Source organism: Hippichthys cyanospilos, chromosome 1, assembly GCF_059441005.1.
Source record: "Hippichthys cyanospilos isolate Australia breed blue-spotted pipefish chromosome 1, RoL_Hcya_1.0, whole genome shotgun sequence".
Taxonomy (NCBI): Eukaryota; Metazoa; Chordata; class Actinopteri; order Syngnathiformes; family Syngnathidae; genus Hippichthys; species Hippichthys cyanospilos.
Genome location: NC_142369.1, coordinates 12,638,861 through 12,662,432, shown reverse-complemented (window position 1 = coordinate 12,662,432; position 23,572 = coordinate 12,638,861). Strand labels below are relative to the sequence as shown.

The window sequence follows — 23,572 nt, the reverse complement described above, 5'->3', positions numbered from 1 at the left end:
TCTGAGAGAGGATCTGAATTTTATTTGACTGTGGTGTTCCCTTTACGATTTTTACATAATTATGCCACCCTGTGCAGTTGTGAGGAATATGGATATCTCGAGCAATATTACTGTAATATATGCAAAACTATTTTGGTAAATGGTCAAAGAAATAACTGCAATCGACGGCAGCGTCACGTCACCTCCAGGAGTCAATGAAAATGCGTTTAATAAAAACAGCACACAAAACTAGTTACAATTCATTACTCGTGAATGAAAAAATAAATATTTCTACGTAACATTCATCCTAACGTAACATAAAAATGTTTTACTAACAGACATGTAATTGCTGCAAAATGTTCAGTGTGTAATCTTAATTGACATTTGAGAAGAGTTCATTGTGTGTTATTCATTACGTTTTGTTTTTTTTCCCCCCACGATAACGTCACTTTAATGGTTTGTGTTAATTCCGTGGCATATTTTTTTCTCCCCAAGCAAATTTACCATAAACCACACCAGTGTTGGAATTATTTGAAACAATCTCCTGCTGCATTTTATCACTTAGACTAGCTGGCTAGCACCATTACCGTTTTGTTGTGATTTTCTTTTTTAACTTTAGCTGAACTGCGGAGGTTGTGGATTTGATTCTGGCTCCAGCCTTCTTGTGTGGAGTTTGCATGTTCTCCCCATGCCTGAGTAGGTTTTGTCTGGATACTCCGGTTTCCTCCCACATTCTTAAAATTTTGTAACGGTAAATATATCAAATACTTCAAATTGCCCTTAGGTGTGTTTGTGAGTGTGAATGTTTGTTCGTTTATGTGTCCCTTGACTGGCTGGCAACCCTTTGATGATGTAACCCACCTACTGCCCGAAGATAGCCGAGATAGACTCCAGCGTGGTTGCTAACCCACTGAAGCAAAGCAACGAAGAAAATGGATGGATGTCCAAAATGCCTTTTTGATCTGCATTGTCATGTTTCAACTAATTTCAGCTGCCTTTGCGCGTCTTTATAAACAAATGTCAGCTATGTTGAGCTGTTAAACAAGTGCGAGTTGCATTGCTTCATTTTTAAACATTCAAGCTGCCTTTTTGTATTTTCAAGCAAATGCTAACTTGCGTAGTTATTTTTTAATTTTTTAGACAAACTAGCTACACAAACATTTCCCCCCCAATTTCCTCCGCCTTTTGTGTTTTTTTAAACAAATGCTAGCTGCACTATCTCATTTTTTGTAAACAAATGCTACTTGCATTGCCATGTGTTTTGAACACGTGTTTTTTTTTTTTTTGACAAATACTTGATTAGCTGTAAGTCACAAAGCTGTCTTGTTGCCTTAAAAATGATTACTTTTTTTGTTTGTTTCACAGTTGGTAGCTTTAAGAGGCTTTTTTTTCAAAAATTCTACATGAAATGCTGACATTTTCAGTGCTTTGTTTTTAAAAAACTAACTGCGTTCTGTTTTGAAATACTGTAAATCAGGGATGCCCAAACTTTTTTGCCTCGAGATGCGATTCCCAAATTTTTTACTTTTATATCCCAATTACCAGCGATGGACGGCAAATGGAACTCATCATTGGTAGAATAAATCAAGAGCTCCTATTTTTGCAGTGATATCGTGAAACAATGTTGCGTGATAGCACTGTTGAACACCATACGAATGACCACACAGTTGGGCTGTGCCACTCTCATACGTCATATAAGTTTGTAGTACTCATCGCTTCTTCTTTCAGGCAAGATAAACTCACTCATTGGGCAGTAACTATGGGATGAGTTTTCTTTTTTAGATGCTAAATACAGATGAATGCGCTTCCTTTATAATAGAAAAACATCCAAACGTGGGAGAGTCAGCCAATGTTTCAAAAGAAACGGTAGCAGAACAAGGGATGTATGACACCAACGACCTTGGGACGCTTTTACGTTGAAGTTCCTCCCAAATGCACGGTCGCGACAACGATCTGCTTGGTAATCATTTGCTCCAAGCGTGAGCAGCTTGCGATGGTACCAACACAGCGTTGTTCTGAAATCACATTCACACGGCGTTGTGCCGAAATCACGTTCAACTGTCAATTCGCGGCGCAATAAAAACAAAATCAAGCGACAACTCACAACTGACTTTTTCGATCGACATTCTTTTTTTTAGGCTGAGTCCCCCCCATCTAAAGCGATGTCACGCAGATGACCAACAATAGACGGTTTTGAGCACCCCTGCTTTAAATGCTCTGTATCAGTGTTTTTAAAATCCAGAGTTCTCTAGTTGTATCATTCTTTTTTTTTCAAATGCTACTTGCGATGTTATTTTTTATTCCAGCTACTTGCACATTAGCATTTGGCACAGTTTTCTTCAAGGAGGCACCAGCATGGTTGTTAAGTCACACCTAGATCTGTTTCCGTCAGACACTGCATGGTCCGTATTGTCCTCAGCACCAAGAGAAGGTTCTGCCCACCATGTTGAAGAACAATTGATTGGGCTCGGCCAGGTACTGGCAGAGCTTTCTGTAGGCGAGTCTTCCCAAGGGCGCGTGAGGTCGCCCTTTGGACTGGTCCAGGCACTTCTCTCGTCCAGCCTCCAGGAGACAGTAGAAACCCTTGGTACTGTTATAGCGAAAGTTCTCCGGGCCGATGCGGGCCGGTAGCTCCAAAAAACGCTCGGCTCGTCTCAGCTCCGGGTAGGGGTCTCGGACCAGGGCGTCGCCGTCCACCACGTGGATCTGCTCTATGGGAAAGACCTCCAGCCAGCGGGCCAGGTGTCGGTGGTAGAGGCTCCTCTGGAGGGCCTTGTAATCCGGGTCCATTTGGCCCTCGCGTAGAAGAAGCTCCTCTAGAGGCCGGTAGGGTTTTTGACGAGCCAGGCGGTTGTGCAGGACCTGAGTGTAGTCAGACACCAGTCTCTCGGCCGGGTCGCGCACGATCAGAAGCAGGCGGACGCTTGGGTTCGTGGCCCTGACCCGAGATGGAACCTGAGGCGCGGCAAAGTATCCGGGGGTCTTTTCCAACGTCAGCTGGCCGGGCCCGGTGAATGGCATCTGGGAGAGGTACCAGGCCAGGCCCCGCTTGTAGTGATCTTCCACGTTGAAATAGTGCACCTGACGGCAGGGAGGGGGCGCTGGTTATGTTAGGACTTGTCAAACAAGTGAACGTTAGTAATGTTCTCACTTTTTTTTTTTTTTTTTTTAACAATGTAAGCTACATCAATGCATTTTCAACGAACGTGAGCTATCATGCCAATTTAATGAGTAAATACGTCACATTTTCATACAAAATATGTTTTTGAGCAAAATTCTTGCTGCACCAAAAAAAAATCCAAGTTCCGTTAAACCGCTAAAACATTTGTGGATAAGAGCTGGCTTGTTGCTCACAATTTCCACAAATGCTAGCTGCATTGTCAAGTCAATAAACGCTTGCTACAAAATCACAGTTTTAAAACTAATGTTAAGCTATACCATCACATTTTGTATGAATGTGTGTTGTCATATCCCCAAACGAAAATGCAAACAAAGGCCATTTGAAATAGATTGGTTAAATGCACATACATTTAGCAGATGAATTCAAAACACTGCATTTCATTAACTTTCAATTGGGCCAGTTTGACACAGAACATAACATTATGGTTAAAAAGTAACATTATATATTAATTCTCTAGTTTTATAACCATTGGAGTTACATAAAGATTGGAAGATGTGTGGGTTAGGATACACCAAATGCAAGATTGACTTGAATACAAGTTTGATATAAAACAAAACTGGACTAATAAAAAAAAAGAGCTTTTCCCTGAAGTGTTTTTCTTATGTTGTACCTCTGCCTTTGCCACTTCCACATCAGGGTGCAGGTTGAGCATCTCCAGCAGGGCTCTGGTTCCTCCTTTCCGCACGCCGATGATGATGGCATTGGGCAGCCTCTGCTCGCCGTTACCTTTGTTGTTGTAGAACGACGAGCCGACGTCATCAGGGGAGCTCGAATCCAGGGTTGAGCTAACGGACAAGAGCAGTACCGGCAGCGTCCACAGCATGGCGACACACACATCGGTCCGCTCAGGTAAACTGGAAGAAAAACCAAGACGCTCAAAGGCAAAGAAGGAATATCTAAATGAATATATTTATGCTTGCTGAACTGAGCTAAAGAAAAGTATGCTAGCCACATCGTTAAGAGATTTTCAAACCCTTATAGTCATTTTTTTAAGATGCTGGTTGTCATATGAACGACTTACCATGTTTTTAAAGTCTTTTTTTGAAATGCAAGGTGTCTTATTTTTCAACAAATGTTTCTCTGCTGCTTTGTTGACATTTTAAAACAAATACTAGTTGCCCCTCCCACACACACACACAAAAGTTGTAATTCTGTTTTTAAATTATTATACTTGAGATTGGTGTTTTTCACGTTTTCATACAATTGCTAGTTGGGCTATTTGAGTTAGAATTTTAAACGAATACTTGCTGTCATTTTTTTACAGGATACCAATAATATTCACCCTTTTTCAGCAATACCAAGATAATGCTTTGTCTATTACTTCGTTTGATAACTACATTATTTTTCTTGAACAACGAATCACGACTCACCTATTTGCTGGGTTTGGTCATGTGACATTCATAGATTTAGCTGGGATTGGTAATTTCCTACACCTTCATCAGAAATGTGACGTAATTTTCACCAACAGTGGGAAAACCGGTTAATGAAGGTATTAATGGTTCATAAAAAAAGTAATTGATATATATATATATATATATATATATATATATATATATATATATATATATATATATATATATATATATATATATATATATATATATATATATATATTTTTTTTTTTTTTTACTTTTTGTAACAGTAAAAAATGGCTAGGTAAATTTGCTTTAAAAATACTAGTGCATGGAGTCTAGACAGATCTTATGCTAAATGAGTGTGTAGTGACATTTTAACACAAACACTAGCTGTGCCGTCATATTTTTTTTCAAACAAACGCTAGTTGCCATGTCACATTTTAAACAAATACGCGTCATCTTTTTTTTCCAACTTCCTGTTTTTGTTGTTGTTATTTTATTATTAATTATCCCACAAGCATAGTTGAGATCTTCTCAGAAGAGGAACCTGTCTAGTTCCACAGATAATTGCGTCTTTTGGGAGCACGGCGCCCCATTGAAACCTTCTGGCCGGTCCCTGATGAGACGCCATTGGCGTCATTCATGTTGCAATATTTGCGCAGACAGTCTGTGTGTGTAGTGCAATGTCCTAGTGGATTACTTGCATTATCTACTGTCTTCCTCATCCAGCACCAACCTGGGAAGACAACCGATTTTGCAGGTAAATTCACTTTTTCGCTTTTACTCCAAAAATCACCTTTTTCTTCACTCAGCGGGGAGTCCTCGAAAGCACCGCAGCTCTCTGCTTCCACCCAAACAGATGTATCCCCCTTGAGCAAAATATCCCCCTCCTGTTCCTTGCGCTAGGAGAGCGTGCTAAGATCTGGGTCAACCGTATCAAAAGCCAAACAACGGCAATTCTTACTGTCGCTTTCATCTACACTCACACACAAAAACACACTCAGCAGTTTGTAGAAGTGCCATGAAACGGTTCATAACGTTGACGCAAGTGGAACAGTCATCTGTAACGAAATATAGTAGATTCTTCCTTCAGTTAATGCCCCAGAAATTACCATGGAGCTTGCTAAGCTTTTTTTTTTTTTTTGCTCACAAATAAGAATGCTAATTAACCACTTGCTATTATACATGAAAATATGTGTTACCATGTGTCCATCTGTTACCATGCTTGAAATCCTGACAATTTGAAGGAGTTAAGACAAAGTACAATACCTACTGTACGTGCAGATAGGGTGAAGACAGCGCTAAGTTGTGGCGTATAGCGTAAAACAGTTTCTAACCAAAAGATTTTTTTTTTCAGAATTTTTGGCTCCTGCACAGTGAGGCACTTGGACATTCAGCATGAGTCTTCCTTCTCACGATATGAAGTTAAGGGCCATAGGCGTCAGTGAGTGTCCGCCGCAATGTCCCCAATGAAATTAGCTGGCTAGCAAAACCTACGCTTCAGAATCTTACTCTTTGTCTGTAGGCATGGCCACAGCTAACCAAAACAGCAAAGACGCTCATGTAGCCAAACATAGCAAAGCTCTTAGGGTCTTTTTCTTTTTTTGAGGTCATCAGTTCCAGGGCGATAGGTGGCATCGAGTCACTGGTCGCGTGCTGGCTCGAGTCTGGAAGCACGAGCAGCTGACAGATGGAAAGAAGGAGGGGTTCCGGGGGGGGTTACTGTTGTGTCTGGTCAATATCATCATGGACCAGTGAGTTCAATATTGTCAGGGTCAGGGCTGCTTGTTTTTCTGGGTTAATTACTACACACGTGAGTGAAAATGTGATGGGATTGCTGAAGGTTTGCCTCCATCCTCAGGTGTGTTTGGACCAGTGCTGTTAAACTTTCCATGGAAACCGCTTCACGAGTGCCTCACTCGAGCAGCGCACCCCAGGGAGGAAGCTCAGGAAGGCAAAATAACACAAAGAGGAAGCCCAACTCCACTTCCATTTGGTGGTTCAGGTGTAGACAGAATCGTGCAAACCTTATACAGAACGTATTTGTTATTTTCAGCGCAACACATCAGAATTATACAGAATTGGAACAGTATGGGAGCAGATTACTATCGTCATAGTGAAAAAGATTATATGGGAAAATATAGATATTGCTCCTGTATGCATCCAACTATTTTCCCCTGAAAATAGAAAACAATGTATTCTAGAGATACTAAATTGTCCTCAGGTGTGATTGGGTGCGTGATTGGTCGTTCGTCTCTGTGTGCCCTGCGATTGGCTGGCAACCAGTTCAGCTGCCCAAAGCCAGCTGAGATAGGCGCCAGCAAGCCTGCGACCCCTGTGGGGATAAGCGTCTATAGAAAATGGATGGATGGATGTATTCTAGAGGTGTCCAAAATTTAAAGCTTAATTGACACCAAATTCATTATGAAATTATGTGACAACTTTTATATATACTTGTACTTATATAACAACAGTTTGTGACTTTTTGGGGTAGATTTACAATGTAAGATTACAACCACTCGTCAAAATTGTTCTGTTGGAAATTTCTGATTGAAATATCGTAACATTGAGTTTTATAAAATGTTTTAATGGTTTTAAGATAATGACATCTTTAAAATATGATGTATGCACTCTTGTTATTTAAAAAAATGTTGTAAGACATGACTTTCCTCATGAAACTACATCTTTTTTACTGTTAAAACTAATTCTTGTTGTTTTGTAATGGTTGTTTGATTTTTCTAAATGTATTAAATCCTTTCCATCTTCTAGTTTAAACAAAGGGGACCTCTTGGTCATATGAGTTCAATTTGTCTTCTCACCTTTTGTCCATGCAGGCAGATGCTAAAATCATGTGCAACGACCACCGTGCATTGACGTAGATCTGCGCTCTACACTTGACTTCTACTGTCTGCGTCACGCATAAAATCACCCTTGGAATGAACCTTGAACTATAGCCAAATGCTGACAGAAATCCTATTCTGCTCTCGTGTCCTTGAACTAAACACCGTAATCCAGAGGTGAGTGCGTTGTCTGTGTGTGAGTGTGTGTGCACTCCACGAGATTTGACACGTATGCACTCTCATAAATAAAGAGCATTTATTATTCAGGCCCGCTACTCCAACTAATGTGCCTTAATGCCCCCCCCTCCCACCTTTTGCATGTAAGGTGCCAGTAATGCATACATACATTATAAAAATTAGAATCACAAAAAAATTGTAATGATTTTTCAAAGGACACCCTTAAAAAGGTTCTCCTGTTATCTACAGTATGGTCGTATTTGATCATCCGTCCATTCATCCATTTTGTATATCCTCACGAGGGTCACAGGCTTGCTGGTGCCTATCCCAGCTGGCTTTTGGTATTAGGCGGGGGACGCCCTGGCCTGGTTGCCAGTCAATTGCAGGACATCATATTTTATCAAGAAAAAAACAACATTTACGCAGCTCAAGATTATTTTTTTTTTAAAGAAAAAACCCCAAAGATGTTTTGTTTGATAGAAAAGTTATTACTGTATCACCGTATGAAAAATAAAATATATTTTTTAAATATGTAGTTTTAATAACATACTAATGTCAAAGTTTCACGAGGAAAGAAAGAAAGGAGTTTTGGTATTGTTTGTTTCCAAATTTTTGTCATATTTGTTAAAAATGTCAGTATGACCAGCCGTCTCTTTTGTCATCGTGTGCCTACTAGATTTTTAAGGAACCACCACGCATGGAGAAAACCAATCCGACACAGAAGGCATTACTGACCTGGTCGAAATCACGGCTATTTGAATGAATATATGGAAAATTATCCATGTCCACAAAAAATCTTTAATAAACTCATCCTTCAACCAAATTTGTGCTGTCAAGAGATTAAAAACTGAGATAAATTACGATGTGTAATTTATTAATGTATTCAATCTTGTTTTTAACACACCTTAATATTTCTGATAAAAACCCTCAAAAGGAGTGGTTTTTTTTAAATTTTAGATATATTTTTTATTGTGATAGAGCAAACAATTGAACCAAGATAAAAGTGGCTTCTGTTACTTATTTACTTTACAGTTACAATCACCATTTACCTTCTGCTGTATTTGAGACTAGACCTAAGATCTGGTGGATGTAGCCTTTAGTTTTGAACGTCAAAAGCAGGTGTTTGTGAGTTTTGATTGGCTAAATGCTTTGCAATGGTGAGCTGCATTAGGATCTTTGTTGTCAACTTCAGCACTGGCTGCTGTCAAAGCTGGGTGCTTTGCATTTATGTGGTAGGCTAAACTTGTGCTGCATCTGTGCTGAGCAACTTCTTTCTTACAAAAAATGCATATCAGCTTACTGTTCGAGATACAAGAAAAAATTATATTAATGCAATTAAAAAAATAACCAATGACTACTTAATTGATCTCAAATAACCTGTTAATCTGACACCTGTAATAAATTAAGCAATTAAGAAGTAACTTTTATACAAAATCTAACTTGTCTGGAAAGAAGTCTTTTAACGAGGGCTTTTGTCATAAAAGACAATGTCAAGAAAAGAATTTTCTTCAAAGTGGGACCAAATTTTCACATTATAAAATTAAAAAAATAAATAAAAATAATAGTAAAAGTTTTGATTCAGGGCTAAACAAATAAACTTGACTTGACTAACAATAAAGATTACACTATCGGAAAAAAAACCTGTCAATTTATCTTTCGGTTTCTAAAATAGTGCCTTTATTTCACAACCAATTTAACTCTGTTGCTGTTGCTAACCAATACAGCAGCAGCACCAGAGGGACGCTCAGTGTTACAGTTTTCTCCTGTTAGGAGAAAAAAAAATGTTCACCTTATTTGTGACATGAAACCAATTGTCCAAGGGCTGCCACGATACAGCAAAAATTTTGACGTGAGCACAGCATATTACTACTATATTTAAAAAGCTGAAGTTGACATTTACTAATGGGGAAAATCCCACAAAACTGTATTCACATTAAAACAGCTCATGGAATCAGATACAAGAGATCAACATAGAGAGAACTCAAACGCTACCAAAACATTTGGATCGGCTCTAAGTAAACATACACTATGAAACATTTTGTCATTTTCATAAAGCAAAGTGAGCTTAAAGGTCTTACCTGACTCTTCTTGGGTGTGCTCTTCTGCTCGTTGTCTCGTTTGCTTTTTGCTTCGCGCCTCGCCTCTTGTCACTACAATAAGTGTGTGTGTGTGCGTGTGTGCGTGTGCGCTCACGAGTGGCAAATGGAACGACTTTGCTTTGTGCCGCCACTGACACCGACTTGCTGAGCGTGTGATGCTGCAACTGGCTGGGAGGCAGGGAATGTGTGTGTGTTTGTGTATGTGTAAGTGTGTGCGTAATCTCACACACATATACACACGCCTAGGGGAAACACCCCCTTTTCTTTCCTCCGTTCCACCGCCCGTCTTTCATTTCTGTCACATCAGCTCAGTTTTTTTTCATTCGCGCCACCACCCCCAAGTTGATTCCCAGTTTTTACCCCTTTTCATCATACACACACGCACACACCCTCCTCTTCCTCCTCCAGTCTTCTAGGGCGAGTCCCTTCCATCATAAATAAGTTAGAGAGCATCGGAACAAAAAAACACAAAGCCACACAAAAAAATAATGGCTTCTCGACTCAGTCACCGTTTTTAAAATTGGCCTCATATGAAGAAAAATTGAGTGCAAAACAACACCTCAAATCTGCCAAACTATTTGTGTAAAAAAAAAAGAGTTACAGCCCGGTGAGAATAAGATTGATCCTTTTGATTATAACTCCAAAATGTGTGTTTGGCACATGTTTCCTGAGGTGACATGGAAGAGAAAAAACAAACTTGGTGTTCCCCCAAGTGTATTTCAAGGAATTTGTTTTAAAAGTAAAAATTGTGTTGATGTACTTCCAGTACAGTTCCAGACCCAGCAATCGGGCAGGTTTTATATTTTCATCAAATTCAAAGCCAAATAAAACTCTGCTGCTACTCTCCATTTTTTGTTGCTTTTCTTTAAATGCCAGGTGAATTTTAAAAAGAAAATCGTGACTTGAAACAGTATTAGTACAAAATCTTTAGTCTTCTGCGAGAAAGCAAAAAATGTCAGGATAAAGCATATACTCTAAAACAATGGTTCTCAAATGGGGGTACGGGTACCCCTGGGGGTACTTAAAGGAACTTCAGGGGTACTCAAGATTTTCAATAAAACAAACAAACGAACATTGAAAAATACGTTGGAAATAATGATAGAATTAATTAACCCTTTCCGGCTCAAATTAAGTTTCTTTTTTTTTCAAACTTCTAAAAAAAATGCCTCAATCAATAATAATGCGGAATACCTAAGGGACTCTTATATTATTGTTGCAGATTTGCAACGCCTGCCTGGAGAGGGTTCGTTCCAGGAAAATATAAGTTGCTTCGATGCATTTTATGTGCAGTGGGTTATTCAATGATTTAATTATTTTAAAAATCCAGATTGTCCCCCATACTAAAGGTTCGACCCAACTTGTCATGTGTCACTTCTCGGTTCAGCGTGTCCTTCACCTACTGCCCGAAGTCAGCTGGGATAGGCACCAGCAAGCCTGTGATCCTTGTGGCTATATAAAATGGATGGATGGATGGATGGATGGATGGATTGATGGATGAGCACAAAAGGCACCAACCCAATATTTGGGTCCATTTTTACCCAACTTTCTGGGTTGTTTTTTCAAAAAGAACCCAATTTTTCACGTTATTTTGTCCAACAAAAGCAAAAATTTTTAAGTGCGAATAACCCATAACCTTGGTCCAAATTGATCCAAATACTCGGCCAGTCCCTTCTCTTATCCCCCATAGTTGGTTTATTTTCAACCAAACATTTTAGAGTGTAGAACGTCTGAAATCTAAACGGGGTTCTTCAGGTGCTATTTAAAAGGTCACAAATGTACGCTGACTGACTTTTGACATGAGTCTGAATATGATTAATCATGAACTCTGCTACACATCCCACTTACCGTATTTTCCACACTATAAGGTGCACCTAAAAGCCTTAATTTTTTTTAAAAGCTGATGGTGCGCCTTATAATCAGGTGCGCCTTATATAAGGATCAATATTGAGATTGGGATTGGTAGATGGGGAATGAAGTGATAAAGTAAGCTTTACCTGTTTCTTTTGTGTGTTTATAGTTGAACAAAGTTGCTCATATTGACATTGAGTTATTATGCTATTGAGAGTTTAGAGTTATTATTTGAGTTATTATTGTTATTACTTTGAGTATTCCTTTATTGTGATTGAAAAAGTTTTAAAATATGTCATTAATTGAGGGTGCGCTTTATAATCCGGTGCGCCTTATAGTGCGGAAAATACACACTAGAATGCCCAGAGTATTCTGGGCCCTGCTCTGAGCATTCTAGTATTGTGGATAGTTTTTAAACGATTTCTGTTGGTTTCTTTGCTTTTATCACCAAATCTTTGCACTCAAACTTGGGTGTGTAGACTTTTATAACCACGGTAATGACAGTCTCATGAATGAGTGGCATTTGATGGGTCCCCCATTGTGCTGGAAGCGATTGTGCTCAATATGTATGTTACGCGGCACCTCAAAAGCACAAAGCCCTCCACCAGCTGAAACGCAGCAATGTACGACGTTTCTATCCGGGTCGCTGAGAAGGTTTTCTTTCCAAAATAAAACGCAAACCCCCCCGTTGAGTTTCTCAGCGGGTGGTGTTTGGGAGGGTTCACTCGCCCTGAGACCCCCGGGGGACAGTCTAGCGTCCCCCTTTCTTCCCTTTTCCCTCTCTTGAGTCAGAAAATGTCTTCTCTCGCTTCCTGCTTCTCGGTCTTTGACGACATGTTGGCACACCTCGTATGTCCTTGCACAACAAAACAATTTGGTGCTGGCTTGGACCCCCACAGGGCAACGCAAGGGGGGGTGTTGCTGCAAAAGAAGCGTGGGTAATTTGCTCCAAACCGGCAGCCTCTTTTACTTCTTCTGCTTTTTACCCTGGGCAGCTGAGCGCAAGGAGATAAAGACACAATGAAATGGTGCAAAATACTCACACTGGCTTATTACACGCTTGTCAAGGGAGTTTTCTTGCAGCCTTTGCTGACGCTCACTCGGTTTGCTGTCTGTTTATATTTGCTTTTCATGGCAATTCATTGATATCATATTTTGGGCCATCTTCAAAATGACTGGTATTGTCCTCGGGCTATTTTGAGGACTTTCTCATAGTGAAAACCTGATAACGCTACCGGGATAAAAATGAATAAAGCAGACCTCAAAGTCTGTTTATTTTAGCAACATGAAACACGGTCGGCTTGTTTATCATGAGTAGACCCACCAAACGCTGATGAAGCCACAACCAAAAAGATGCAAGACATTTGCTATTTTGAGAAGTAATCTGGATGTTTTGATGATTTCCTGGTAGGCCAGCTTGTGACATGAGCGCCTTAGGGTTGCTATTCTGAAATAGACTGAACAGGAATTTCCTATGGGCCTCGGATCAATCACAAAACACTGCATTACCTCTTATAGTGAGGGTGTCACCAAGGGGGCGGAAGCGCATGAGTGAAGAGTGGTTAGCATGTCTGCCTCATAGTTTGGAATTCCAAGTTCAATTTCAGCTCGCTCCAGCCTTCACGTATGGAGTTTGCATGTTCTCCCTGTGCCCACGTAAGCTCTCTTGGCGCATTCCGCCTTCCTCCTACATTCCAAAAACATGCATGGCAGATGTATTGGCCACTCTAAATGGTCTTAAACTGTGATTGGGTGAATGAATGGTTGTTCGTCCCTATGTGCCCTGCAATTGGCTGGCAACTAGCTCAGGGTGTTCCCTGCTTGCTGCCGGTATAAAACTGGGATAGGCATCAGCAAGCCAGGGACCCTAGTGAGTATGAGCGGCTACTAAAATGGATGGATGGAAGGGTGTCACCAAGTCACAATAATTTACTACCAAATATAGCAGTAAACAACCACAAAAACTTAGCGCCAGTATGTTAAGTAGTAGAATATAAGTGGTGTAAACAGGTTTCAAATAAAAACGCTAACAGGAAATGTTGTGTTAACTGCCTAAATGTTTCTGACTTGACAGTCTTTAATACATCTACCTTGTTTAGTGTAAAGTGTCATCATGCTTTGTAGACTTGCCTATTAATGCCTATTTGTCTTAACATTTTTATTTTTGAACAAATACAATGTGAATATAAGTGGAGGACATGCCATGATATTTCACAGTTACACTAAAAAGGATAAACATGTATATGTTCATTAAAATGACATTTCTATCAAGAGGAGATCCCCCCAAAAAAGTCATGTCTGAAAACACAAATCCTGTACTTTGGTACAGTACATACATGTGCACATACACATATTCATAGCGATTTTAAAATTGTAAAAACATAAACAAAAACATCCTACTGCCTTCTGGAAACACCGTTAGTGGGTGATGTGCTCTGGGGTTTCCAGTCAAAATGGTGCCATGAGTGTGAGCAGCAGGTCAGGTGTGAAAATTGGGTTAATAATTTAGCGTATGATGTGCTACCACCAGAAGAAAAGGGAGCCACTGGAGAATGAAAAGATAGCCTCTCCAGTGGAATACACTTAAAAAAAAAAAAAAAATATATATATATATATATATATATATATATATATATATATATATATATATATATATATATATATATATATATATATATATATATATATATATATATATATATATATATATCGTGTGTATTTTTGTGCCTCCTTCAGACATTTATCCACTTTTACCCTGACTAAAAATAACTTAAAACTCAAACACAACCCTGGCGTGAAAACGTAATTTAAAATCCTATCACTGGTCTGAAAGCCCAACCCAAATTTGAAACTTTATTCATTATTGGGAACTAACTTGAAACAACTTGTTAACTTGAAACAACAAATTCAAGCACCGTAATGGGTTTTTAAGCTGTACATTCTAACACTAACCCTACATTCTAACCCTAACAATAAATTTCGCTTTAATTTCGAATTTAATAATGCAGATAGAACTCCCAAAATAACGTAATGATGTACAGTAATTGAAAAAAAGGAAACCTGGAGTTTCGAAGGCGAACCGGAAGTAGTTGTTGTTATTATTTTATTTAAATCTCTTTCCGGGTTATGTAACGACAAACATGAGATGCCTTTAGCAGTGAGACTTCCCGTGCGTTTTTGCGGGTATGATGGTTTTTTTTGTATGAAATTTGTTTGATATCAAATACAGATGTATTAGTCAACCAAGACGTTCATTAATGGCTATGTTGTTAGGCAAGAAGACTGCGACGCCGGAACGCGGTAGCCTGACTTCGCTAATAAGCTAGCCTACACTAATAGGCAGAACTCGAAACTGGATCTCGTTTTTCCCTCTTCCCTAAATCATGTCGTGTTTTGTTTTGTTTGACTAGACACGTTAGGTGGACTTGTGGAACTGACGGCAATCCCCAATGAATTACACCGTGCCAAAGCGTTACTTTTGATCAAACTGCAGACAATGAATTGCATCTCTAGTGATAACACAATGAAGCAGTACAGGTGGCATAAGTACACGTTTTTAATTCAGCGCAACTGAATTCATAAAGGCATACAATAGAACATTTTTTTAAAGTAGAACCTTATTGAAAAACAGCTAAACTTATCGTGAAATCATTTTTTAAAAATATTCAATCACTTCAATTTTATTGATAAGATGGCTATGGGATAATTATGTTTCGAGTAGTCCTTTACAGTATCCCCACAAAATATGCCATAGATTCTACTCACTAAAAATGCTGATAATTAAAGCGAACGTATTTAGCTAGTTTAAGCAGTGTAAAAGCTTAGGTTTTTTTCTATAATTAATTTGATAACTATTTTTTATGTACAATTACGACCTTGAAGAACCCATTAAGCCACTTGCTCTTGACTGAAAATGATATCACACTCAGATAGCAACCAATCACTGCTCAGCTTGTAGATGTAACATGAGCCAACATAGAAAGCAGGTGAGCTGTGATTGGTGCGTTCACATTATCTATTTTGTACTATTATACTATCATATTTTTGATGGAATTAACTTTCCTTCAATGTAATAAAATTGCATTGTGGTGATTAAATCTTGTCATTTACACCTGGTCTCCTAGGTAACAGGAGTGAATGGGTTCTGGAAGACAATGGACCACATGACTGCGAATAAAAGTCAGGCCTGGGCAAGCCAGATGGACTGGTCAGCAATGCCCACACAGAATCCCCTCCTTAACACACTTTCGGGTCGGGACCCATCACTGCACTATGGCCATCCGCATGCGCCCGGCGACAACTTCCTACGCACATTGGCGTCCATGTCGCACAGCCACGTGTCCCCCGCCTCGCTTTTCGCCAGCGCCACCTTTGACCCGCCGCAGATGATGGATGGCCGAGAAAAGCTCGGACCGCTGCAGGCCGGCCATCAATCCCAAATTGCGCCGCCTTCTTGCACTCCACCGTCCTGCGCACCAGCCCCTTGCGTGCCACCCTCCTGCACATCGTCCTCTTTTCAGTCGCCCTCATCTCTGGGGTCTTTTCAGAGCGCCAGCGAGGTGCCTCCTGCTCATACCCAAACTTTGTCGGCGCCATCTGTGGCTCCTCAGTGGATAGACTCATTGACCTGTCAAGGTAATATGGCACTTTTTTGGATGTGTTTTACCTCCAAAAAGGTGTGGTTGGCACTAGCATTGCATATACATATTGACAAGGAAAATGTAGATGAGGAACTGGAGGAGGGACAGAAAGGTATACAAGAGGCTCTCCTAAGATATTTATTCGTCCTTTCGTGGATCAAACACGTGTGAATTTTGGTGTTAAAGTGATACTGTGTACGATTTAGCTACAAACAGCAGGAGTGTTTATTGCTGCATTTACCAAAATGCCCCTAAAGCTCCGGCAGGCGCATGCGAAGAATTACACATACTCCCAGGGACTATGTGTAATTTAGGGGCATTATGGTAAATGCAGCTATAAACAGTACAACTACTGCCCATCGCTATAACAAACATGGCGACCTCCGAAGAAGTACCACACCCTCATGTTATATAATTTAATAATAATTGGAGCTACGATTATATTTAAAACATGGTCGTTGAGAAAACATTTCTGCAAGTGTTTGAAATTTATCATAACAACTAAATACACAGTGGCACTTTAAGCCGCTGGAAAAAAAGGAACATGTACAAAAATGGGATTCAACCAACAATTATTTTAGTAATCGGTTAATCTGTTGATTTTGGCCATTAGTCAGTGAATCAGAATTTTTAAAAAGTTGAAATTGTAGAACTTTTTATTCTTTTTAATTACTTGGTTGCTGGTCAGATCCAAAACAAATATGTTGAATCATTACTTAATTGAAAATAAATGTTAACAAATGTTTTATTTTGACTCAAAAATAATCATAACCAGTCTGCTTCCATACCACACTAAAAGAAGTAGCCAAGAAGCTGAAATTCTAGGTATTTGGACAATTTCAAATTAATAAACAAATTATTAAAAATCATAATTTTGTAACTTATTGTTAGAATCATTATAAATGTAAAAAATATACAGGTACATACATTCATACTTACATACGTACACACATTCAGTGTATTTTTTTTCCCGCTTCAGTGACTTCTTTACTATTGGGCTACTGGAACAGATTGAAATGAAAAAACTTGGACCTCAACCAATTTAATTAATTTTGTCCCCTGCAGCCTTGACTGACTCTGTTCATCCTGACAAAGAAGCCGCTGTTCCAACACCGGTGAGGAAAATGATGGCACATTGTAACATTATTATTATTATCGTTGTTGTTGTTGATATTGCAGCTCTCATTCTGGAGCTCATTTGCCTTCCATAATGAAATCATTAAAATTCCTTCCCTCGTTCCTTCTTTTTTTTTATTTTAGGGATTAACAAAACGTTCTATGGTTCTACATCAGCGTTCTCTTTTACTTAAACAGTTGGCGGAATTGGACAAACTGGTGAGTGTTTTGTATTTGTATGTGTGTGGAGGATTTGGATTGTGGAGTTAACTGAAATTGAATTTGAATGCAGTAAGGTAGAATGCAATTTTCAAATTGCAAAGTCTGCTATTTTTAGGCCTTATTTGCTATAGTAATTTATTCAAGTTGTCCCTGTTGCATTTAAAAGGCAGGTCAAAAGTCATAGTCAACTGTTCAGTGCAGTAGATAAATAAACCCTTTCATGTTAGGTCATGGTTTATATGACTGAATTATATTGTAAACCTACCCAATGAAAGCATAACCTGTTTGTGACATGGATCTTGATATTGTGTTTTTAATACAGATTAATGATCCTATTGTGTTAACAAGTAAAGATGGCCTTAAAAAATTACTACCTAATCACAAATATTTTTCAAAATTGTTTTCTCATTGAAATGACTCTTTATAAATTGGGCTAATTCCCCAACGTCTGTTTCTTTCATCCAGCTGGAATCGTTGCCTCCTGAGGACGACGTCTCCGTGAAGTCATCCCACTCTACCGCCCAGGCAAACATTCTTGATTTTGTGGCAAGTCGTGCACACAAGCGCGACTTGCAGACTGATGTTTCTGCATCTTTTCAGTCGCCTCAGTCCACGGGCCATTCGCCACGTCAAAGTGAGACTCCACACAAAAGCGAGGTAGGTTGGTCATTACGTGCACCTTATCCTTTCATGCCAGCCTTCAAATGTACGCTCTCCATTTGTCAGCCCGAATGGTACGCGTCGTCAGACAGCCCATCACCGGGATCACTGACCCAACCGCCGTCTCCATCGCAACCGCCGCCTCAATCGTCATCGCAACCGCCATCGCCCCTGCAACCACCTCAATCCAACGTCAAGCATCATGAAGACGACGACAACAACGACGACTTGACGGACAACTCAGTGTGTGCACAGGATGCAACTGAATCTGTAAGTTGACTTGTTGGACGTGTTTCTTGTACAACTGCTCCGCATCAACCGTTCGAATATCTCATTTAGCTACACTGGGAAAGAATTAGTGGCCAACAAAATGTGAAACAAAGATTTAGACATGTATGAAATCAAACCACATAAACATTGGCTAACAAAAAGTCGCAAGCATAATGCTAACACACAATGCAAAACCTCATAGACGGGCCAACGAAACTTTAATGTTGCAGGAGTTATTGTTCAATCAACTTCGATTCCAATAAATCAACTTCGATTTGTATATAAGCATTAGTAACTCATGCAGACTACGCATACAGCAGTACTCACAGGAATATATTCTTTAGCCTTTGTAAAAAATGCCTATTACTGCATTTGTTTTGCATTTAGTGAGTCTGTATTAGACTGATATGGATTTTTTTAAACTGATTCTGATATATCTGCTATTGGTCGGCATCACGGAAGCACTAAGATGCTGGTCTGCTATTGGTCGGTGTCACGGTTTCCAAAATGGCGGAATGTTAAAGCTTTGTTCGCCTGTGAGTGCTTAACAAAACATATTTCTTGTGCATTTTAGTGCTTAATTCAAACTTGAATTGGTCAGCCATGGGCCCAAGATTGCTAGTGATGTTAAAGAGAAAAGTAAGAAGATGATTTATATAGAAATGAAGCTGGAGATAATCAAGAAATAGAAAAAAGGCAAAGCTAGGCTACCCTCACTATGGAATATATGAAATCGTTTCTATATTTTTGATTTATGATGTTATTTAATTGTATACATGTATATTATTTATAAGAAGCACTCACTATACTATTTTGATACCAATTTTTAATATGTATGTACAATTTTTACGTTTTTAACTGGGGTTTTACACGCATTTGCTATTTAACTTGGGTTTGGATTGCCCGCCATACGGTAAATTCGCGTTACAATTCCAACCGCGGAACGGATTAATCTCGTAAACCGGGGGCCTACTGTACTTCCATTCATTTCAATGGGAAAAGTTGATCCAAGACTGATTTAAAACAAAAAAAATAATAATCTTTGGTTCAAGACAACCCCATGCACTTTTAACTGTAATGTTGTCATCTTTGCTTAGGAAAAACACTCTGACAAGTCATCCGATGAAGGCTCTGTTTTCTTACCGAGTGACGTCAGCGATGTGTCTGACGCACTATCAGACTACAGAGAAGATGTCATTCCCGCCTCACGCAGATCTCTTCGCAGCAACAAAAGCCCCTTCCTTGTGTCCCTTCGCACTGAGCCACAAGAAGCCAAAACGGAATGGAGCAGGTTGAAGAATGTGAAGGTTTGTTCAATGCATCTCATATTTTCATGTAGGGCTGAATAGTCATTCAAATTCATATAGACATTGCACAGTGTAATGTAAGTTACAAATCACACAGGTAGTGAATCCATGGTAAGGGGGACCCATGTTATGCCACACTGACCCTTGTTTGGGCAAGGAAAAACGAGATCCAATATTTTTATTCATCATGAGGGATCTATGAGCCGTGCTTAATCTGGTCCCTCACCTAGGTACCTGTTTGTCATGGTTGACCCTACCAGGGGCTTAAAGGGACAATGTTTAAGATTTAGACCCTTTTTCATTAAAAATGAATAAATTACAATTTTCAAAAACTTGCTAATAAATGTGTTCTTAACGACCAACAGTATGTTTTAAATATAATCGTAGGTGTAGTTATCATTAAATGATATTGCAAGGGGGGTGACACTCCTCCGAAGGCTGCCAAGGTCTGTTATAGCTCGGGACAATGCAACACCGCCTGCGGTCCGCACTGAAAAACAATCTAAATCCCACACATTGTCCTTTTAAAGCACCAGACAACGTAGTTTCTAGGATCATTGGGGCATGCAAACCCCTCCACCACAGTAAGGTGACGGCTCATGGAGGCTACAAACATGAATTAGAACGTATTTAGAAAGTAATCTTTGCATTCACTTAGTTGGGGGCTCTAAGCAAGTCACTTATGAGGCTTTTGATTGGCTTTTCCATTTAGGTACGCGCCATGAAAAAAGGCCAGATAAGCTGCAAGCGGGTTTATCGCCGGAACTACTGCTTGTTTTGCTCTAAGCTCGTCGTCAAGATGTCCAGGCACCTGGAGCACAGACACAGCCACAAGGAGGAGGTGTCCGCCGCCTTGCGCTTCCCAAAAGGCTCCCGAGAGAGACAGAAGATTTGGAACCAGCTCATCAACGAGGGCAACTATGTGCACAACAAGCAAGTGCTGAGTACCGGCGAGGGGCAGCTGGCACCGCGGAAAAGACCCCAGAAGACAGGCAAGGCGCAGAACTTCTTGCACTGCTTGTACTGTCGAGGCCTGTACGTAAAGAGGAACCTTGCGTGCCATATGAAGCGCTGCCCGGAACGGCAGAAGAAGAAAGACGATGAGCCCCGCATAGGGCAAGAGCGTGTGGAGACCCGCTGCGCCCTGGAGGCCATGGGAGACCTGGGCATCAGCGCCGGCTTCCGCGCCATCCTCTCGCAGATGATCTACGACGACGTGACGCGTCTCATCCTCAGCGAGCCCGTCTTGCTGGGCTACGGCGAGGACATGTTAGCGCAGTACGGCTCCAGCACCAAGCGGCAGGAGTACATTCGGCAGAACCTACGACAAATGGCTCGGCTGGTCCTGGAAGCCTGGAAGAGGACGCCGCTGAGGAGGCTGGAGGATTTCTTCATGCCTGACAGCTTCCCACACGTGGTGGCGGCCGTCAACGTCCTGGCCGGCTACGATTCGGCCGGCCAAACGTACAGCGCGCCCTCGCTGGCCATCAAACTGGGCTACTCCCTCCAGAAGGTGTGCCGCATTGTGCAGGAGAAGGCGCTCGAGCGCGGGGACTTCAACCTGGCTGAGTCGGCCAAGAACTTCCTGGTCGTCTACAGGAAACAGTGGGCCACAATGATCTCCTCCGGTGCTTTGTCAGTTCTGCGGAAAATCAAAAGGAAATCCAGGGAGAAAGTACCGGACATCCAGGACGCGAAGAGACTGAGCTTCCACGTGGAGAAAGTCCGCGGCCTCGCTGAGGAGAAACTGCGAGCGGAGCCTTCGGCCGAAACGTACGACGCTCTGGCCAGAGCAATTCTGGCCCGGATAATTCTGTTCAACAGGAGGCAAAGCAGTGAGGTGTCCAGCTTACCGCTCGCCGCCTTGAAGTCCGTCAAGAAGCCTGACCCGCAGGAGAACTTGGACTTATTAGTGAGCAAGCTGGAGGGGAGCATGTGCGGGGTCTTCAGCAGGATGGAGATCCGGTCCTCGTGCGGCCGTTTGGTCCCTATCCTGCTCAAACCGGCCTTCCTGTCCGCGCTGGAGCTCTTGGCGGGGGCCCGCGTGGCTTGCGGCGTCCCCGCCCAGAACGCCTTCCTGTTCGGACGCCCGCACGCTCTCTCCGCCTACCGCGGCTCTGTGTGCGTGCAGAATTTCGTCAAAGAAAGCGGCGCCAAGAAGCCTGACTTGCTGACAACGGCCAACATTCGCAAGCACCACGCCGACATGCTGCAGCTTATCAGCCTGGACCCCAAGGAGGCAGACCTCATCCTAGGGCCCAATAACCAAGTAAAGAGGCTTCGAGACAACATGGGCATGGAGCTTAAAGACATCGGAATCAACCCTGAAGGTGAGCTGTCGGATTTATGCAAAAATGGCATTGTGCCAAAGAACTAAAGAAACATGAGTTGAAGAACTTCATTTAAAACAAAGCAGAGCTTTGCTCCCATCTTGGCCCTAAGAACCATTTTTAAGTAAGTTCAGGAGGTTTCTCTTACTCAAAATTTAAGCTTTGTTGCCATCTCTCGGATGTTAGTGCCCTGGAACTACAGTATGTTGAAATGAGTGGAGAATTTTTTTTTTTTTTTTTAACTCACAATTTTTAAATGATACAATTCATAGATAAAGGCATAAACAGAAACATAAGAAAAAGACAAACAAAAAATAAATGAATTAAGTCATCGGTTTACTCTATTACTTCTCACCTGACATAATCAAATACTGAACTACCGTAATTGATTAGGCTCTGAAGTAACTTAGTACCTTATTTCCTAAATATAATTGAGTACTTTATGACCGAACTGCTTAAAGTGATGATTACTTTAGTGTTTAACTACTTTTTAATTGATCTTGTTAGAATTATAGTAGAGAAGTTAAGGTGTTTATCATTTTAATCATAATGTCTCATTTTCATTTATTGTAGAGGTTCCTAAGGGCTTTTTTTTTTTTTTTTTTTTTTTTTTTTTAAGATTTTGATGATTTAACATTTATTGTGTCTGGGGCATTCATGTATTCTCGTACTCATTTTAATTAAGTTTAAATGTTATTTCTTTTTTAAATCTATAATGGAGGATGCTCGTTGACACCAGCTTTAATTTCTCACATGCATTTATGTAGTTAAGAGCTCTTGCTCCAAAGTGTATCGGACAGGGAATTATTGTGTTGTGTGTTTATAGAATGAACACCCATAATGATCTTCCAGGCCTAAACGCAACGTCATTACATTGTGGAGGATCGGGCTCAGTTGCATCATGGGAGCACCGTGAGACCTTTAGTGGATTGTCTTCTGCGCACGTGACCAGTTCCACTAAGCCACAGCGGCAGTCAAAAGGTGAGAAAGTTAGAGTCTGATCATTTTGCCTGGTCCTGGCAAATGTTGTTATAATTTGGGTCCGGTTTTGGACTTTATTGCATTTTGACTGATATTTTTTTCCAAATGCAGTTGGCACCCCAATCAGCAAGCAGAAATGGAGCGACTGCGAGGTTGCCGCCGTGGAGAGACATATGATGACCTTAATCCGAGACCACAAGGTGCCGCAGAAGCTCGATTGTCTGCGCTGTCTGGACGCCGAGCCGCGAGCCCTGAGCACGCGCTCCTGGAAAGGCGTCAAGGACTATGTCAGGAACCGGATCACAGCCCTCAAAAGACAAGCCAACCCCTCAAAGCACTGATGACCGTTTAGTATTTTCACACTCCTATCCTTTGTTTCTATCTGTAAATTTTGATTTTTTTTTTTTTAAATAAATATTTACAATTGTTAATTATTGTGTCATTTTCATTTTTATGCTAACTTTCAATGCTTTGAAATATCCATTCTGAGATCTGGGTAAAAAAATTTCAGTCCAACTGAGCCTACCTGGAAGGTGTTTGTAATTCCGTTTTCTTACTGGGTGGGAA

The 23,572-nt window shown here is 40.6% G+C and overlaps 2 protein-coding genes across 5 annotated transcripts; one reads left to right on the top strand and one right to left on the bottom strand.

Annotated features, from left to right (window-relative positions):
• Nucleotides 1–178: 178 nt before the first annotated feature.
• hs3st1l2 (heparan sulfate (glucosamine) 3-O-sulfotransferase 1-like 2) lies at nt 179–9,777 on the bottom strand. Its single transcript, XM_088417383.1, has 3 exons — nt 9,611–9,777; nt 3,771–4,014; nt 179–3,060 (listed from the first exon to the last, which is right to left on the bottom strand). The coding sequence occupies exons 2-3, from the start codon at nt 3,981–3,983 to the stop codon at nt 2,395–2,397; spliced, it is 879 nt and encodes a 292-aa protein (XP_088273509.1). The 5' UTR covers nt 3,984–4,014; nt 9,611–9,777; the 3' UTR covers nt 179–2,394.
• Nucleotides 7,256–23,436, top strand: LOC148429264 (uncharacterized). Of its 4 annotated transcripts, none has more exons than XM_088417353.1 (11): nt 7,256–7,532; nt 15,604–16,114; nt 17,185–17,234; nt 17,380–17,454; nt 17,923–17,982; nt 18,058–18,114; nt 18,184–18,387; nt 19,485–19,694; nt 20,407–22,024; nt 22,877–23,005; nt 23,117–23,436. In XM_088417353.1, the coding sequence occupies exons 2-11, from the start codon at nt 15,634–15,636 to the stop codon at nt 23,344–23,346; spliced, it is 3,114 nt and encodes a 1,037-aa protein (XP_088273479.1). In that variant the 5' UTR covers nt 7,256–7,532; nt 15,604–15,633; the 3' UTR covers nt 23,347–23,436. The 4 variants fall into 4 exon arrangements, with proteins under 4 accessions (XP_088273479.1, XP_088273471.1, XP_088273488.1 ...); XM_088417345.1 differs by lacking the exon at nt 7,256–7,532 and adding an exon at nt 14,581–14,662; XM_088417336.1 differs by lacking the exon at nt 7,256–7,532 and adding an exon at nt 15,172–15,465.
• Nucleotides 23,437–23,572: the final 136 nt, after the last annotated feature.

Bases quoted from the DNA above. Each gene is read 5' to 3' on its own strand.
- hs3st1l2 (XM_088417383.1), bottom strand. From the start codon at position 3,983: ATGCTGTGGACGCTGCCGGTACTGCTCTTGTCCGTTAGCTCAACCCTG. The intron at 3,061-3,770 runs GTACAACATAAG...CCCTGCCGTCAG, and splicing joins TGGAAGTGGCAAAGGCAGAG to GTGCACTATTTCAACGTGGA.
- LOC148429264 (XM_088417336.1), top strand. From the start codon at position 15,445: ATGAGCCAACATAGAAAGCAG. The intron at 22,025-22,876 runs GTGAGCTGTCGG...ATGATCTTCCAG, and splicing joins CATCGGAATCAACCCTGAAG to GCCTAAACGCAACGTCATTA. The intron at 23,006-23,116 runs GTGAGAAAGTTA...TTCCAAATGCAG, and splicing joins GCCACAGCGGCAGTCAAAAG to TTGGCACCCCAATCAGCAAG.